A 20,361-nucleotide genomic window follows, 5' to 3' on the forward strand; every position below is an offset into this window, starting at 1 on the left:
TTTCTTCATATCTTTCGATCCTCCCAGTAGTTAATGTTTACCGAAAAAACCAATCAAAACCGATATAGTTCTTTTTATTGCTCAAAACATGGCCTGTTTTCAGATTTTCCTGCCGATTTTACAGCTCTTGCAGAAAGTTTCATCTCTTCATGAGCAGCGCCTCTACATCTCATTTGAACGTCAATGTGCGTAAATTAGAGAGTAAATTAATCTGAACGTGTACATATTATAGTGGTTGTGTGATGGAATGTCATTTCTTCCAGTAAATGAAGAGACGGAAAAACATACAGGTGTGTTGCGCTACAACAGCAGGGTGTAATTTTTTCTCTAGCAAATTCATTACACCTGGAACGGAACTTTAATTGGTTCGCGAAAAAAAGTCTATTCGTTAGTTCTGTAAACTCATTCGGTTAGTGAAATTTCGTACGGAAAATTGTATTCGTTTAAAAATGCAGTCCGTGCTGGACATGGAAACCTAGTATATTTCATCCCCAACACTATCGATTGGTTGGTTATCGGAGAGGAATTTTGTGTGTGCAAAACTTGAAACGTCATTCTTTAGAAGGTTGGAATAAATTCTGGTAAATTACTTTTTAATTCGATTGATTTGATATCAAACAGTGATACCTGGTATTTGCAGTTCTTTGGTTTACAGTGATTCATTGACACAAGTTGAAGTCTGATTAGGAGAAAGCAATTCATTCAAGGTCATTTAAAAATGTCTAGTCAAATTCCTCCGTTGTTTTGTCATACTCCTCCCCCAATGGATTTCGACGACGATGAAGAAGACGTCCCAGAACAGGAAGAAGATGATTTCGATGATTTTGCAGTGGCACCAACTGCTAATGTGAATACAGATCTTCCTACGCCTATTCCCTCACCATTTCCTGGATTTGCCACACCATCCAATTCACCCGTTAAAAAGCAACTAACCCATAACCAACCAGAGATATTGCCAGCAAACGCGGAGTCTGTGACAGGAAAGGCTTCGGATGATTCAGATTTTGAACCGCCTAGAATCGAAAGTCCACCGTCGCTTATTCTATCTCATAACATCTACTCGGAGAATGACCTACCCAGTGAGGATGATTTACCGGATTATGCGTTTAATCAAGAAGCTCAGAAAAACGTTTCAAATGGCGCTTCAGAAGCCGACGATAATTTAAGCATTCCCTCCCTTCAACTTGATACTGAGGTATCTAAATCTGTGACCCCCATTCATTTGTCAGAAAATGATGCAAGTGAGCATAATTTGTCGCCCAGGGAGCCAACGATGGAAGATCTAGCTAGAGATGTAATACAAGAAGCCGTTGTAACACCAGTTATCGCGGAAGACCTGTGTTACAGGTTCGATGATAATACCGAAAATGATTTCACGGATTTCACAACCGCGTCTAATGAACGTTCTGTAGTTTTGGAAGTACCAACAGCGAACGATGTGTCTTTTGACGACGACTTTGCTCAGCTCGAATCAACACCTTCAGCAGACAGTAATTTTGTGTCACAGAGCAAAACCGATTTCGCAACATTCGATGCAGATTTCAGCAAATTTGATTCGTTCCCAGCGTCCTTTCCGGCGACTTTTGACGAAATTGGTGGTACTTCAAAAGATCTTTCCACAAAACAACCAATGAGCTCGGATGAAAAAACTTCTCCCGATGCGCACAAGGAAAACGATCTCTCGCTAGACGATTTCGATGATTTTCAAGATTTTGCCAAATTTGCCACGGATAGCAATTCTGCAAAGACCAGTAAAGATGATACTGAAACCCACAAACCATGCGCTGATCTTGGTGAAAGTGACGATGATTTCGGTGAATTTAGTGATTTTAAACAGTCGGATGTAATACCTAAACCGGCGGCATCCATTCCGACTTCCCGACCTACTCAAATTACCCTGGAAGATATCCTAATTGTTATAACTGGTTTGTTCCCATCCTGGTCGGAAGAAACCCAAACCGACACTGGTCAATTAACGGATAATTATCTACAGAATAATCTTTACAACGAGCTAAAAGATATCGACACTACCAAAGCACTGGCTTTCCAGTATAATAATTCGGACAGTAGTAAAACATTGGTTCGTGCACTTGGAATCGATTCGAGGAATATAGTAAGACTAACTTTTTATTTGTGATCTTCGTAATCCTCAGTAACGGATCATTATTGTTTCAGCTGTTCGGTCCTAAATGGAACAGCTCCATGCCACGGTTTGCAGCAAATTTAGGCTTTAGTCCATTGGAACCCTTGAAGCCGGCATCGACGACAACAATTCCGAGAAGTACTAGTAGTAGCAATACTGCAACCATTTCTACTGTGGAAACAAAATCGGAAACGGGTATTAAATATCCGACTTTCGGTTCGGATCAATTGCCCCAGTCTGTTGGTGTCACCACCGGAAATGTTCCAGCGGTGCAGTTTGACTGGAATAGTTCCGGGTTGGTTAATCCACTCGATGGTAAGCGTCATTTATTTTTAGCGTCTTACTTTACATCATCACTCATTCCGCCCAAACGTTCTGGAAATCGTTAATCATAAATTATTCGGAACTATACAGTGCTCGTAGAAAAGTCATTCGCTCGAAGCTATCAGAATTACTGTTTGATGAAATCAATTTGAATAAGTAAGCTCTAAGTTTCATCACTCGAATCTATTTCTAAAAGGTTGTGTTTTTTTGGAACTTAAGAAGCCCCCATGATATGAACATACATATGAACGCAAAAACGCAAACTTGCGCAGGTTCGACTTTTTAATTTTTGATACACAGATCGTGTTTGATTTGAAGACTTGCAATGGCGAAAAAAATATCCGGTGTTCATTCCAGATTGTGATAAGGTGAACACTTTGGTCTATACCGGGATTTTAATCAAGTATGTTCTGTGAATCACAAAGTTTTTCCTGTTCGAAGCCAAATGTTGTATTACAACAAGATGTGGCTTTTTGCCACGCCTCGAATTGCACTCAAAAGTGATTGCAGGAACCTCTGTCGATCTTGGTGAAGGATATGTGGCCGGAAGTAACTGGAATAGAGGTCAAAATCTTTCAAAAGAAGCTTACTTCATGACTGAATCGGTTTTCGCTAATTTAGATTCAAATGAAAGGTGTTATGGTATTATTCAAAAGAAATCTCCAAAATTTGTACCTACATTTTTTTTATTTGTAGCATTTTGATGAATCGTAGGATAAATGGATAATATGAGAAAGGCGACATCATACCACTAGGTGGCTTAAAACAGGTTTTTACAATAATATGTTTGCGTAGTACACGTGATATTGAAAGCAACTTTCTGTCATTTTACTTCTGATTAACATAATGTTAATTGAAACAAATGATTGATCATTGATAAGAAATTATTACGAAATCAAATATGGAATGGTAATTTGGCTGATCGGGATTAGCTGAAATTGCACAGAGAATTACAAGATAATCAGACCTGGGACTGGCAAATCATCCTTCAATGTACGTCTTCTGGTAACCCCAGAGTTATTTGATCAGTACCTGCGCCGGCCAGGCCCGAACTCAGATCGAATAAGGACTGAGAAGGGATATTAGTCCAACACTTGTTACTAGAGGCTGTATATACTACTGCGCACTCCACAAGTGTCACGGGAGAAGGATATTCGTTAGTGAAAATTTCAGAAATGATAGTATTCGCAGACGAGTTAGTATGCTCCGGTTTCAAGATACTCGGAAGCACCACAAAACTCACATACTTCCCAAGTGAACGTTTCAACAATCCGATACTGAAGTCCCGGGAAGTCATGATTCACAGTTCTTATGCGTTGAAACTGAAGGAAAATTTTAAATACTATCACGTAACGAATAAAACATTCCCTACTATTTTTCTAAATGAAATTGCCTGCTATAAAAAAAAACGAGTGAAAATAATTTAGACAAAATAGTTGATTCATTGTAGTGACATATTCTATAAATTATATCAAATAATTTAAAATTACCAAACAAAGGTCAACAAAATTCACGCGCGTCATGATTGCTTATTATATCCACTTTATTATTTTAATTATTTATTTCGATGGATAATTAGTTATATTGGTTGATCTGGGCAGCCGGTTACCGAAAAAATATATGGACAAGAGTTGATTTTTATCATTCAATTTATAATCTTGAAAGACAAGCAATAACATGCAAGAAGAAAAATTACCAAATAAACCTATTCTCCGAAGCTAGCCGGAAATTGATAAGCTGAATGAAGAATAATTTCGATACACCCTTGTTTTGATGTGGAACACATCTTTATTTTCTATATAGGGGTGCAAATCAGAAACTCAAGAAAAACTACACGTATAAATGTGGTCAGGTTTTAAACACTTACAGCTCAGTCTATTTTGTATCAATTATTAATATTATTTCATCATTTGATAGGAAATATTTCTATGTTTCGATTTGAATGTATCAAGCCACGTATTTCCAATTATATATGATTGAAATTTTGATTAGTATCGAGCAATGTCCTATTTGGCTGCTAAAAATCTTTGGCATACCAGATTTCCCTGCCATAGACGACGGTTTTGAAGGAGTAAGCGATGTATCAAAGAGAGAGCATCGCTCTGATTGGTCAATCGATGCAAAATCGAAGCTGTTGGAAGCACGCGAATCTATAAATAGAAGCGAAATTAAAGCTAACGTTTCAGTCCTACTCGTAGCATGCTAGAGGTAGGTTGTTGCTAGACAGCAAGACAAAAACGTGCCATAAAACGATTTGAAGCTTTAAGGGCTGAGGACAGTTGTTAGCGTAAAACCGTGTGGCTTGCTGTGCGTATTACATTTCTCTCCATGCTTTCTCGTAAATGTGTAAAATGACTCTCGATGTGGCCGGGTGGCCAAGAAAGTTTTGATATTTTCGGTTACAATACATCACATAAAATCCAATAAAGCTACCGCTTGTTTGGCAGCCTTGCTGAGCCGATTTTATTTCTCTCTCATGTTTCGTTACGTTACCAGGATACAAGAGCAGAAAAAAATGGTGCCGCAATAGAAATGGAGTTACCATTACAAAAATAACATTTACTTAATTTTTATCGCGACAACATATATGTTTTTATGCACTAATCGCATCTAAACTAAATTATCTAGACATTGTCAGGATAGATTTTTGATCCATGCTTTTGAAGGCGAGATATTCAATGAACAAGTTGAAAGTTGCCGTTTTCAGCTATGCAATTCTTCCTTCAGAAAAAAGACTTTCCCGACCGTTAAAGTCAAACAATCATTCTGAAATTTTCACAGAATAATCTAAACTAATTTTCTAAGAGATTGTTAGTTGGGTTTTTTTGATATTCGTCACCGTTTCTGAGAAAATCAGATTTGAAGTGTGAAAATAGCCATTTAAAACGCCCTAAAACACACTGGCCTCAGCCCTTAATTGGTATGCTCTGATCTTGTGTCATGCAAGCTCGGAATTCCATGTTATGTCGTTTCCCCACGAGAAATTGACTACTTTGAGTGCTTAAGATTAATTTCTAATTTATATTAGATGAACTCGATTGATAATGAGAAATAGTTTATTGCTTCAACCGAAATCGCAAAATGGTGGAGAAACTTACCGCTAAAAAAACTGCTTGCATAAAAAACTTGAACACAAGTTTGGCGAAGAGAAGCTTAATTATCGAAATCGCAAATATGTACAAAGATATAATTGCATACATTTGGGAGCATGGTGTAATTTCGTCGGTTATAAAACAAATGCAAATCAACACAAATGAGGTTCGGTGTTGGTTCGGATTGATTGAACTTTTTGATTGTAGATCATTAGAACTTTTGGTTGCCTTGTTCCACATCAATGGCTCGAACAACCCCATGGGGCTGATCCTTGTAGTTTTGATAGCAAACAGTGATTTTGATGTACTTCGAGTGTTTTCCATGAGCATAAACTTTTTCCAATACATAAGTTCCGCAATGCTTAACAGAATGCAAATCCCACTAGAGAATAGAAATGCTTCTCCAAACAATACCAGTAGTAGGATAGACAAGCAGTCGTTTAGAAATTCTACGTCAAACCGAAACAAAATCTCACGCAGTTCGCTTTATTCACTAGTTGGATTTGTGATGTGTTCACGTGCACCTTTCTGCAATATTATCATCAATGAACCATTTTCTTACATTTTCTAACCATCATCTGTATATGTTAATATCATTGAAATCTATTTGAGTAATTTTTATTAAAACGAGTATCAAATACTGTAAAAATATCCCAGCATCACACGCACACACATTATTATTGGACCTAGAACAGCTAGAGGTGATGGCTAATCTAAAAGATAAAATAAATATTGATTCCTCCTCCTCCTCATGTAACGCTAATACTGTGCAAACGTTACCATCATCGTCGACAACGCCAACAATTACAACAACAACAACAACAACAACCAATCAATCGACAATGGTTAACAATATTAACACCACCAACAACACACGTAACGCTACTAATTCAAATCCCGACGGCGGTGGATCACTGTTGGATGATATGAACTTATTTTGCACCAACCCGCCAACACCGCTGAAACCAACAAATGCCTTTCCTGTTGCCGCTTGTTGTCCTGCGTGTTTCTCTACCGCCGTTATTTGTACATCATCATCACAACTAACAACTACTACTACATCCACCACAACCATCACCTCGATGCACGGGGACTGTGACCACGCCACGCTGGTTACTCCCACCTGCTTCGAATCCACTAACAACCTTCAATCGTTCGATGATTATTTGGATCTTAGTAAGTTCCTTCCGCCCCTTGTACTCTATAACCCAAAAAGCATGATTGTGGCACATCCCTTGCCTATTCCATCACTATCTCGAGTTGCCACGGAGCTGCAGAGTACACTTTTCTGAAATATCTATTAATATCAATTAATACACTATTCCATTAGTAAATATAATTCGATATATAAATATGTTTACAGATTATGGCAATGTTACCGTACTCTTAAGTAATTAAAACTGCGGTTCCGTGGGCCTCGATAGAATGCATGACAATTTCCTTAACTGATTATTGATGGATGTTGTTGTTTACATGTGTTATTCGACTGGACAGAAAGCTATTGAGATTTAGTAATTCAGTGCTGATCCCTTTGTTACGTATGGTTTTGTATATCACTTCTGGTGGCAACTTTAATACCGCGAACCACCAGTTCAGGGTCGTTAACCTTTTTGGTCTCCGGAGAAATTTCACTTCATTAATAACAACTTGGGTGGACTTCCTTCCCAACCTGTGGTCACTGAGCGAAAAGTTTGCAGCGGAAACAAATTACACAAAAAAAATGAACAAAATGGACGACACATCTTGTATAAAGAGCAAACCGGACAATGTAAACTTTTCAAACACTATATTCTATCTATTCACTATTGTTACTTGCGCATTTATTTCTTGGAGAAATTCTTGTTCTCGGTGCTCCGTTGCGGCCGTGATGCACGTTGGTCGACTTGATGGTTCTCTGGACGACGGGCGGGGTGGACCTTCGCTTCGGGGCGTGGCAACGACGAAGGATCTCCAGAAGCAGCAACTTGGCCTATATGTATCAAAGGCCTCCGTTCCGATTGTGGGAGACCCAGTGAGTGGTACCGCGCACTATAACTGATCGCGAGTGACTGACTTATGATCGAGTAGGACTTATAACGTTTCGAGGTCTTGCCTCTTTTGCACTCGCGTCGTGCTAACACTTTTGATTGCTGTAAGCCGGATAACTTTAATCGCACTTATCCCACTCGATTGCCGTAACCGAAACTAACGTTCGTGCGGATCTTCGGTACGGTTTACATAATATCGATCCCCTTGGATCGACTTTTCCTATAAAACTTCTGAAGTACAGTCACTTTTAACGTGTGACTCGCTGCTGCTGTCTTCACTTCACTGGGTCTGAAAGCCATCCTCTTCGCAATCGTTTTTCCGCGGGTTATATTGGCTTGTTGTCCGGTTTCCATCGCATACCCACCGCCACCTTCAAAACATGCCACCCCACATTTTATGCTACGATAATGATGATGATGACGACGATGACAGTGTGTAGACAGATGACGGTTACAATGATTTATTGTTTTTTCTGGTTGGTGTCTTGAATAATATTTGTACCTACTACACTTGTTTCCTATTATTGTATGAATATGTAATTAACTAAATTATGAATAAAAAAATAAAAAATAAATTATTTAATTATTAAATAAATAAAAAATAGATAAATAAACAAATAATTAAATAAAACCCAACTTTTGACACCAACCTTTGCTATTGAGCAGAATTTAAACGTGACTCAAACGTGTAAACACGGAGTAGGAATGCAATTGACGTTTAAATTCTACTCAGACATTTACGGACAATGAAAAGAAACAAAAATATACAATATTCAAAAAAATATACAAGCTGGACTCAGTGACCAAAGGAACTACATTGTGACAAAAGAATAAAAAGGTCACACCTTTTCCATTTTTTATAAACGAAATACTAGGCGAATTGAAGAGGGTTATATCCCGTTTCGCCGAAGGTCGTTTGGCATACGGTGAATTGGTATACAGGTAATTTGGCAAATTTGTATTATGTCGTTGTCCCCGTTGGCTTCACCGAGTTTTAGTGAATTGTTTTTTTTTTATATTTTATGCCTGACTGACCAACAGATAACTTCATGTCAAACGAACTGTATGTCATACAATCGTATACCTAAAGATCATCGTCGAAATAACCGCACAGATAAAAATCCATTGCCGATACCAATTATGGAAATCATGCTACATCACTTCTCATGAGGTCATGTCTATTACTAATAATTTTATGAGCAAAATGATTCATATCATGAGCAATAACTCATATCCCATAAAATATTTCACGATTTAAAACATTTTGATCATTAGTAATAGGTATGATCTCATGAGAAGATATATGTTCCATGATTTTCATAATTTCTTAATCATGGTACCGGAAATGAATTTTATCCGTGCGGAGACTGTTGAAGAGTAACATTTTCAGGAACAGATTTTTTTTTTAAATTTAATTCAACGTAACTCCCTTTAACGTTGATTCACTAATTTCAACGATTAATATTATTCATTTTACCTTTTGATAGTTCTTCAAAGGTTTTTCCAACAATTTTATAATTTTGTGATCCCTCCGTGATGTCGATTATCTTTTCGTGCAAGCAGAATTCTACACACAAAAAAATCTGAATAATACAAGAGACTTAATTACTCATACGGTGTAATTCATAAAGACCTAATTCGTCAAATGACGGATAATTTCATTTGTATTGACTTAATGTTAGATTAGCTTGAATTTTACTGGTTTCGACTGTAACTTGCATTATGCTATCATGTGCGTATGAAATTAAATGCACCTTTTACCAACCAAGCAGATGTATGCTTCTGTGGCTCAGTGGATTAACAGACATACATGCGGTCCAATGATTCCTCGGTTCAAGTCGCGGCGGTTGCTATTAGTATTCTTTTTTTATTTCAACGAATTTCATGTCATGGAGTTTTAGACACAATATTAAATGTTCTTCCACGTGAATTTGCGTGAACTGCGACGCTCCATTTATGTGCATCTAATAAGATGTAAAATCACAGATATTCTTTAAAGTGTGTATCTATTATTAGAGATTTGTGAACAGTCTGAGGGAATCTAATCGGGTGAATAAGGCGGACGGGGAAGTAATTGAAGCCGTGGTTGTGATACTTTTGTGTGCAGTTTGTGGTGTCTTTGTCTTGTAATTTTTTTTTCGCTTCATATAAGGCCGTATCGCAGCGATTCCCATACAATGAAAATCCCACATTATGATCTTTCCAACTCCTCCATAGGCCAATTTAGACCACTTGTTTGTCTATTGCCGAACTCTTACTCTAGTCTCTGACGTGTAATAGTGAATCCCGGTTTTTTAAACAGGTACCAATCGACTCCAAAAGTTCATCAGCATGACAAAACATGCTCCAGAAGTGCGCTGACGTTTGTATTTTTGCTACGGAGTCAGCTCCCAGTGGCACGATGATTTTTTATCTGCCGAATCTCGTCCAAATGCCATTTCGGGTATTTTTTAATATTGTCCTGTGTAACTGCATCATAGTACCTTCCGCTAGCCGCTTCATCAGTGGTTGAATTTTAACCACCACGAAACTGTCAAACAACGCTGCACTAGTCCCATAATATCTATCCAATTTTTCTTTGGTTACCTTCGTCGCATTGCCTCTCAAAAATAATGTGTTATGCTCCATGCTCAATTAGGCTTTATGACAGTTCATTTGAATGGCTGGAAGCAAAAATCGGTTAAGTGCAACTTAGTTTGCAAGACCCGTTTAAGTATTTTTGAATGCAAAAATTGAATTGAATAAAACAAGATCGGGAATGGATTTTGCAATGCAAGAATGTTTTCTGCAAGAACCGGACAAAATACCGTTGAATGCAAACACTGGACAAAAATTTAACCGGTTCTTCAAAAACGAATGTTTTATCCGGATTTTGCATTCAAAGTTTTTACCGACTGTCGCTTAGCAAAGCAATGTCTTGCATTACATTCTTTTTGTAGAATTTGGCCTTTCTGTTTCAACAGACTTCGCAACCGATTTATAGTGAATGGCTATCCCGAGTAGAGTGTGAGATCAAAAAGAAAACTCAATTTGATGTTGTTCTGTTCGTATATATCGATTACTTAATTTGCTATCGTTTTGGTCGTTTTAACGGTTGAAAGAACAAAATCGAAAGCAAAAAAAAATGCTGTGTAACATCAAACTGAAAACTAGTTTTGCTCTCAGTGAAAGCACATGGAAAACTTAATATGATGTAGATTTTCTCGAAATGACACGTCACGAGCATAAGCTAAAAATAGAACAGCCAAAACATGTCCGGGATAGTATACATTTAGGTGATATTACTCGCAAACAAGAAAAAAGATTTCCATATTAGTCGCAAGCAAGAAAAAAGATTTCATGCAATCTCCACACTACCGCGGAGAGAATCCGGTTTCGAACTTAGGTGTTTTAGAATGCGAACTTTTTGCGATTGCTATGGACTGTAAGTGCTAGCTATAAGGAGATGGAAAATGTTCGGTTATATGACAAGCAGTGTTGTTTCACAATGTTGTATGCAGGTAGTTTCTGTCAATGCACACTCGTTTCGTCGCTTCCATCTTGCATCCATCGTGAATAGCAGTGTGGCTATTTGAGCACAGTATAAAAATGTTCTCTTTGTCCTCATATTCAAAGCTGTAGCATTCAAACATTATAACATTAAATTGAGTTATCTACTTGATCTCAAACAACTCGCACATGTAATCACTTTGAAATACGAATTTAGAGGCTCCGAACGAAGAACCGAACGTTTTACAGTGAAGTCTCCTACAACACAGGGAACGTGAATTAGGAATCCGGTAATAAGGTATCCCAGATCATTTGTTTTTTCGACTAATTGGGACAATGAACGATAATCTCGCTTCTGACCACAGATAGAACTAGAATCTCTCCAGTAAATTTTTAGTTCTTGTGTAGACTTATAATTTATGATCATTTGATGCAGAATTAGTCCTGTGACTCAAAATTATGAAGATTTAGTTAGACGGTTTCTTTGGAAAAGTGTATACAAGTTCCAAGATCTATTGGATGATTGATGAAATATTTCTCATAGTATCTAGCGTTAGTGAGTATATGAAGTTCTAAGCATTTAAAACTAGGAATGAGAATTTTTTTGAAGAGTGTCTTGGACACAGTTTGTGGACTGCTTAGGAATATACAAATTAAACATATATTTCATTGGTGGCTCCTCTAAGCCACTAAAGTATTATTAAGATTTAGCTCGAGGTTCTTAAATCGGGTTTGGCGAGTAGATTATTTTCGCCATCCAGGTCCCAGATTTCTGGATGCACTGAAAATAATGGTCTAAACACTTTGAAATGAACTTCGCGACTTCGTATGATTACAAATAACGAAACATTTTTTTTTAAACTGAACGCAAAAATTGTTACAGGGTCGGATACTTAACGTATCTGGAAGGAAATCGCTGATGTCAAATATATTTCCCATATCAAATTCTGAAACAAGCTCCTTCTACGGCAGACGATCAGTGAGATGGGAATGCCAAACCCACTATTCCGATTGACCTGCTTCAAACAAACGTGGTACCGATGATCGCCAATTTATCTAATGCCTCCAGACACCAATATTCTCGTGGTTAAAAAGAAGGAGCATCATTTGCGTAAAAGTTGAAAAAATGTTGTAAAAAATCGATTTTTCGCGGTTATGGTTGCGGTTAACTGCAGGATCTCGGCAGGATGTCAAAGCATTTTTGTAAAATGGAACATAAGATTGAAGGAATAATTCTTCCATTGAAACATAACTTTGTATTTTTGTGTTGCCATTTGAAATTTGCTCAATTTCAATGGATCCACTAAGTTGTTGATTTTAATATTTTCATTTTTTCAATTTCACAAAACTTTTGCCTTTAAACAGCAAAATGATAACATAATGTGATATTAATTGAAAATTTGATGAGTCGATATCATATTAGGATTTCAATCTGATGTTGCTATCATAATCAGATTTCAATTTGTTCTCATTTTGATGTTAGACTTTACTCGGGTAGTACTACGATCCTACTGACTGATCAGTATATTCTAATTCATTCAATTGGCTTTTTTGTCATACTCAAATGAGATCCACAGGATTCATTGTCAATTGAATAACCATGCCTAGTCATTTGCTCCTCTTCAAGCGCCAATTAATTAACCTGTTTCACTGTCTCAGTCGCCGGCAGTTCGAATGAATAAGCATGAATATCAGTACGGTAACCAAAGCTGCCAAATCTTTTTTTTTAATCTGTATTTGGCGTAAAAATCAATCTGTAGAATATCTATATCGCAAAATCTATTTAGTGAGGACTGGTTTTGTGAGCATAAAAAAGGTCGCTTCACCTTGTTTAGCTTTATAGAATCTAACACAAAAACTGAAAATCGGTATTTATCTGTATAAAAATTGAATTATCGGTATTTTAAGAGAGCACATCTGCACTTCCTTTATCGAGTATAAAAATCGGTATAAATACCGGCTTGTAAGACCAGTGCCCTAAGCATTGAACCACCAATCTGGGCCACCGCCGCCGCTTACTTTTCATGAATATCGTTTCAAATCCATCAGATAACTTAAACAATGTTTTCAGAACTTCGATCTCATCGATGTTACCTGTATTAAATTTAGACAATCTGTTTTCTGTATTAAATCAGTATGCACATATAAAAATCTATATAATACAGATAAATCTGTATAAATGGCATGCACCTCTGGTTCTTATATGTACCGTAAAATCACAGATGTCGCCGCAATCGTTACTATTTGGGTAGTACAATACCATCACACAGATTTTTACTTGGTTGTAGGTTAAAATCGCATGTTTATGAATATTTTGATCCCAAGAATGTGAGAAGTGTTTCAATCGTTGTAGTTGGGAAATTTCTGACACTGACTTACAGTATGTTACATAAGAGCGTGGTCACTGTTGTGAGAAAATTAAAAGACTCAACACGAAAATTGGTTTGAATATTGTTTTATCAGATCAAAAACTTACATGCAAATACATTAATAGTAAGTCCAATCCCCTTCAGTGTTAATAATGGCTTGACACCATCGAGGCATACTTTGAGCGAGATTTTGCGCGTATTCTTCTGAAAACGATCTCCAAATTTTGTGAATTCCGCGTACAAGCTGCTTCTAATTGTGTGGTCGTTTCTTCCCAAGCTTCATCTTCATCATTACAGGAGATTTAATGAATTGTGGTGTGCGGTTGGTTCGAAAATGTACATTCGCGTTCACAATGTTCAAAAAACGTTACTTAACATTGTTTCAATATGCAGTCCAGTAAGTGGCGTAGTAATTCTAAAACATGAATATTCAACCGCAACAGGCGCACTATTCTTTTCTTACTGTCTCAGCTACTTAATATAATCACATTTCCACTTTACTTCCACACAATCTTTTTTCGATCTAGTTTATTAAAGATAAGTGAAATGGACGAATGTACTAGGTGTGCCAGTAATTGATGCGAAAATTTTCGATCGGAAATTCTATTTGATTGTAAGTAATAGGTTCACGATACTTTACTTAAAGTTAAGTAGTTACCTTCGAAAGCTATGTATTTTGTATATCTTACCACCATCTCACGAATACTACATCGAAGGAGCTGATCATCTATTGCAGTGATCCAGAGGTGAAGCCATTTTTCCACTATCATTCCACAGTGCGTGGAATGATAGTCGGAAGGGGTCATGTCTGAGGGATATGGTGGATAAGCCAAAGTTCTCACCTGAGCTCAGAAATGATGATTTTGATTGCTTTCGCTGCATGTGGGGGGGCGTTACCGTACTGCAAAATGATTCTCATGTCTTGTCGTTTTTCGAGCTGTGCTTAATTCAATTTCATCATTTGCTTTCGGTATCGATAAGTATTTACAGTTTCCTCTGATTTGAGATGCTCGTAGTACAAGGCACCTTTTTGATCCCACCAATTGCTCACACACACCATCGTTTCCATTCCGAAGAGCTAAAGTTTTGCCAGGGGTAATCCAGGATTTTCTGTGCATTGGATTCTGAAAATTAATCCTTTTATCATCTCCCGTTACGATTCGTAAAAATTTTTTTTTCATGTTTAGAAAGTAAAACTTCACTCGCAGTTTTTCACTTTTCCTATTATTTGTCATTCAGCCCACGAGGAACCCATGTTCCCATCTTCCTAATTTTTCCCTAGATGTGTGGATGATAAAAAAAAACTTGACGATTAATGTTTAACCTCTCTACATCGGTTTTTGAGTTTTGGTATTGCCCTCGTTCAAAAAATTTGTTGGGTTAACCTGTGAGTTATTCATTTTTCACGCTAAAATCCTTATTTTAAAATCGTTTAAACAAACGTTCCAAAGTCGAGTCCAATAGAGTATGTTCCCCGTAAGCTTCGACATGCATTCGATGGGATTGAGCAGAGTTTGTTTTTTTAAACAAAATAATGAATTGACACTTTACTATATTTACGTAGCGCCGTAGCAGGATGGCTTTTATCGTATCAAAGAACGCTCACTCCCAACTCTTCCACGATTGAATCAGTGCCATCAAAGAGAAACGGAAATCATCGCAACAACAAAAATACCGGCATGGTACATTTAACATTGAATAGACACCAGTGCGAGAGCGAATTTCTCTCGGTGAACCGTCGGAGAATCAACGGCTAGCACGATGCTGTGGGGATTCTCTCTGAAGCAACAAACGGTCGCTTATTCTCGTTTCGCGATCCGATTCTGTATGGGCAGTGGATAATTGCGATAGAATCATTTTACTATTGCCGCTTATTCTAACTATGTGCATATAACCTTTGTATAATTTGTGTCTATGAAAATGTATGTGAATGCTCCACACAAGGGTTTTTAAATATTGCAACCTAGTATGAGAATCATCAAGTCGAATCATCGATTCGATTTTCTGCGATAATTGTCAACTTGCGATTCTCTCTTGGTAAATTCCACACAGCGGCGATCATTATCAGACTTAAAATTTTTTTAAGGGCCATGAAATACTCAGAGTATGAAGTGGAGCGAAGAAATGTAGAAAAATTCTCTCGAGGTTCATGCATTGAGAGACTCGAATTCTTGTAGCATCTTCTACCGGATTGAAAATGTTGTATACAATATAGATAAAAATCGAGCAGCTTCTGTCAAATTTTCGGCAATCACCAACACTGCGTAGCACTAACAATTTACAAAACAGTAATGGTTTATTGGAACGTGATGTTACAGCGATAACATGATGCAATAATATCTACGGTAAACTAATTTATGTTTGCAGAAACATTTCTTGAAAAAGTTCCGAATTTTTAACTGGCATATCTGGTAAAGTGATTGTGACGATCCGTATTGACTGTACTATATCTAGCTCCTATCTATTTCATTGTTCCAAATTACTATGCACGCGCTTTTAGTGAACCTAGCTTCCCGAAGTAGTTTGTCTAACATACATTACTTACTCACAATTTTCCCGCTAACAACTAGAATTGCACATTTTAGCATGTTTCGATGTACGTAAAAATATTGTATTTTCTAGATGATAGCATGATTAACAGAAATGTTGTTTTCTTTCAATCCTATCGCAACCACCTTCATCGCCGCAGGTGTACAAGAAATCCTCCAAGAAAGCACCGGCACATACCAGCCCAACAAGGATGAGTCAACGAGCGAAGTTTTGGATCAGAAAATCTCAAAAAACTCAAGCGCGTCTACTGCAAATGAAGTAGCTCCTGAAATATCCACTGCGAGTACAATCGCAACTGCAGTCCTCCCATCGGACTACAACGAGTATGTCAGTAGCAATCAACTAGAGTCAATTCCTGCGACCATCGTACACGCTTCGGTAACATCATCACCCTTCGTTTCATCACCCGTGCAAGCATCTACGTCATCTTTGTGTTCGTCTCCCCTGGCGACAGCTGCTAATGTTGTGAGGACGATTAAATTACCAGAAACGCATATATTCACACCTAACAAATGCGTCAGTCCGGTGTCACGAGACTCAACTGACCGTGCAACTGATACGTACTGTGAGCCCCCAGGCGATACGCAGTTTGAAACCATTCCTAGTAAAGGTATAGTGGTTCGAGAATATCACGATGTGGAATACAGCTTAGACAAAAATTCCAGAAAAAAGTATGAAGAAACTGAGCCTCCAGCACGAAATGATGAACTTGACGATTTCCACGAGTTCCAAAGTGTTGGGAGTGTAGTTGTAGCGAACAACATTAAATTCGAACAAACAGGTGATCAACGTGTTCCGGAATCTAGAAGAACCCACCTGGATGTTGGAAGTGAGTTCAATTTCGTAGACCGAAAAGAATTGACGAATAACTACTCTAAGCCCGTTTTTGGCACATCACCGACCGAAGAACTAGACCGAATGGATGACGAATTTAGTGACTTCCAAGCCGCCGTACCGGTAACTGAAGGTGGAAGAACAGTTGTAAATAAACCAATTGCAAACGTGGCGAATGAACAACCACGATCGAACACTAGTTCTCCCATACTTCTGAGCCCTTCGATACTGTTGCCACAGCAGGCGAAACGAAACGAACCAGTTGAAGTCAATCGTGGTGCGCAAATAAATTGGCCAGAGCCGGGCATCAATTCAGAAGAACTGGTAAGATTGGAAGCAGCTTTTTCGGCCCCGAAAGTAGTTGTTCCAGCCAATTCGTCAAGCAGTTGTTCTCCAAAACACGCCCAAAATGCTGTAACCACCAATGCGGTAGATGATGAAGAATGGACCGATTTTGTTTACTCTAAGCCAGCTACAAATGAAAAATCGTCTTTAAAAGACACAAAACCAGCCAACTCCACTCTCAACAATTCCAATAATCAACAAGAGGAATGGACCGATTTCATCTATAGCACTCCATCAACGCAAAATTTGTCTTCTAGTCAAAACAATTTTAACTATCTGAATTCTTTTGGCACCAGCAAAATGACTGGTCCAAAATTTAACGCTTGGAATCAACCGCAACTTCCTCCACCACAATTCACCTCATGGAATAGCAACAACTACTACTATAATGTGCACAGTAACAGTGCCAGCTTCGCCAAATCCACTGTTCCAACTCAAAAAGTGCCAACTTTCCCTGCACATACCCAGGCTCAGCATATATCTGTCGCAAATAACAATCATCAACAAGCACCGATTGGAACTAACATATCCAGCCAGCTTCAGCGATCTGGAACCTCATCTGTAACTGGTATACAACGACTACCAGAGTTGTCATTCATCACACCAAATACACCAGCTGGTGGAAATGCATCAGGAGTGAAAACCCTCACACATTCCTTCCTCAGTAACGTTATTTCTAGTAATAACTTTACCAAAAAATGATTGTTGTTGTACGGCGGTGGCAGTGGTGAGCATACAGGCGGCGGTGTCAAGCGAGTTCCGCGGGTTTGCTTGCATAGATCACTAGACGGCACAGTTTTAAAACGGCAGCAAATTTCAGTCGCCTCCGAAACTTCGGTCGGTGTCACCGTAGGGGACGTCATCATGTAATAAATCAAAGCACGCTTTCTCCCAGAACATCACTCCACATTTCCCAACTGAGCGGAAATAAGGTGTAATAAAATTAAAAACTTTAGGACAAAATTTCCTAGTGAATTGTAATCGTATTTGTTTGTTGCGCTAAATTTTATTTAGCAATTTTATCATTTCACCGAGCTTGTAAAATTAATTCGTTATTCCGTTAGAATATTTTTTTTTCATACCACCAAAAAGACATTGTAGGCATATATGAGTAGGCGTCGACGAAGGAACGTATGAAGCAAATTGTTTTATGTTGTACTTAACACATAACGCATAGACTAAGAACAAACAGAAGCTCGTGAATACATATTTCTGCAGCGTTTTTGCGCATTAGAATTACTATCAGCAGTTTGAATGCACTTTGAATAGGGTTGAAACCTAAGCGAGTATTCAAACAGCATTGTGTAGTTAAATGTAACAAATAGTAATTAATAGTGATTATATTTATGTGTGTCGCGCGGCTAGTTTGAAATGTGCAGATCAATTTTTAATGAATAAAGGGGAAACATATTATTTATTTAACATAACTCGAACATTCTTTTTTACTCTTTATCACCGCAATTCTCGGCCATATTAACATAAAATTGTATTTTTTGTTTTCCTTTACGTTTCGTCTTTCGTCTTATTTTTTGTTTTCCTTATCGTTTCGACTCATCAGGGCATCACCGTTTGTTCAACTATGAATCGTCCATTAACAATTCGGCTGAAAAGTTCGTATCGTTTAATAGAAACACACATTTTTTGCCAAAATTCGTTTTTATTATTCAACATAATTGCCATCAGAGGCGATACAGCGATTATAGCGATCTTCCAACTTTTCGATACCATTTTTGTAGTATAATTTGTCCTTTGCCTCAAAATAGGCCTCAGTTTCAGCGATTACCTCTTCATTGCTTCTAAATTTTTTACCAGCGAGCATTCTCTTGAGGTCTGAGAACAGGAAAAAGTCACTGGGGGCCAAATCTGGAGAATACGGTGGATGAGGGAGCAATTCGAAGCCCAATTCGTTCAATTTCAGCATGGTTTTCATCGACTTGTGACACGGTGCATTGTCTTGATGAAACAAAACTTTTTTCTTCTTCAAATGGGGCCGTTTTTTGAAATTTCGTCCATCAAACGCTCTACTAACGCTATATAATAGTCACTGTTGATGGTTTTTCCCTTTTCAAGGTAGTCGATGAAAATTATACCATGCGAATCCCAAAATACAGACGCCATAACCTTACCGGCCGATTGTTGAGTCTTTCCACGCTTTGGGTTCGGTTCATCGCATGCAGTCCACTCAGCTGACTGTCGATTGGACTCCGGAGTGAAGTGATGGAGCCATGTTTCGTCCATTGTTATATATCGACGAAAAAAATCGGTTTTATTTCGATATAACAGCTCCAAACACTGCTCAGAATCATCAATTCATTTTTGTTCTTGATCGATTGTGAGCTCACGCGGCACCCATTTTGCACAAAGCTTTCTCATATCCAAATATTCGTGAATAATATGTCCAACACGTTCCTTTGATATCTTTAGGGTGTCAGCTATCTCGATCAACTTCACTTTACGGTCATTGAAAATCATTTTGTGGATTTTTTTTACGTTTTCATCGGTAACAGCCTCTTTTGGACGTCCACTGCGTTCATCGTCTTCGGTGCTCATATGACCAGTACGAAATTTTGCAAACCACTTACGAATTGTTGCTTCGCCCGGTGCAGAGTCTGGATAACACCCATCAAGCCATTTTTTGGTATCGGCGGCACTTTTTTCATCAAAAAGTAGTGTTTCATCAACACACGAAATTCCTTTTTTCCATTTTTTTCACAATAACAAAAGTAGCTTCACTCAAAATGCAATATCTCACAAACTAATAATCAGACAGCTGTCAATACACGTATCTTTTGAAGGTTGGTACTAACTGAAAATGGTATGGATTTAATTTTAGTGGCGCCCTCTCATAGAAACGATACGAACTTTTCAGCCGATCTGTTATGTCGAAACATGCAATGTAAAGTAAAACAAAGTTGGTTATGTACTACTGCTAGTAGTTATGGATAGAGATGGGAAACTTATCGATAATATTAATATCAACTTGAAATCGACGATATCGATAATTCACAGCGTTGACCAAAAATATCGATATTCCATATTGCAACCATATGCAGTTAAGTGTAATTATAATTTCATATTTTAACTTCCCTTGTGTGACCTTTACTCAACTGACGCTTTACTCAAAAATGAGTAAACCAGATTTTACATAAAATTGTCTTCCTACATGGGTGAAACATATTTAAGACTTA

General features: G+C 37.9%; 1 protein-coding gene across 2 annotated transcripts; it reads left to right on the forward strand.

Moving 5' to 3' along the window:
• Positions 1-277: 277 nt before the first annotated feature.
• LOC131440442 (uncharacterized) lies at positions 278-18,600 on the forward strand. Of its 2 annotated transcripts, XM_058611717.1 has the most exons (5): positions 278-581; positions 641-2,113; positions 2,176-2,458; positions 6,217-6,735; positions 16,134-18,600. In XM_058611717.1, exons 2-5 carry the CDS (start codon positions 719-721, stop codon positions 17,873-17,875), a joined length of 3,939 nt encoding a protein of 1,312 aa, XP_058467700.1. In that variant the 5' UTR covers positions 278-581; positions 641-718; the 3' UTR covers positions 17,876-18,600. The 2 variants fall into 2 exon arrangements, with proteins under 2 accessions (XP_058467700.1, XP_058467701.1); XM_058611718.1 differs by lacking the exon at positions 6,217-6,735.
• The last annotated feature ends 1,761 nt before the right edge of the window (positions 18,601-20,361 follow it).

The sequence above is a fragment of the Malaya genurostris genome, chromosome 1 (genome assembly GCF_030247185.1).
Source record: "Malaya genurostris strain Urasoe2022 chromosome 1, Malgen_1.1, whole genome shotgun sequence".
In the NCBI taxonomy this organism is placed as follows: domain Eukaryota; kingdom Metazoa; phylum Arthropoda; class Insecta; order Diptera; family Culicidae; genus Malaya; species Malaya genurostris.

Coding starts and splice junctions, on each gene's coding strand:
- LOC131440442 (XM_058611717.1), top strand. CDS start 719: ATGTCTAGTCAAATTCCTCCGTTGTTTTGTCATACTCCTCCCCCAATG. Junction 2,114..2,175: donor GAATCGATTCGAGGAATATA/GTAAGACTAACT, acceptor TTATTGTTTCAG/CTGTTCGGTCCTAAATGGAA. Junction 2,459..6,216: donor GTTGGTTAATCCACTCGATG/GTAAGCGTCATT, acceptor AAAATATCCCAG/CATCACACGCACACACATTA.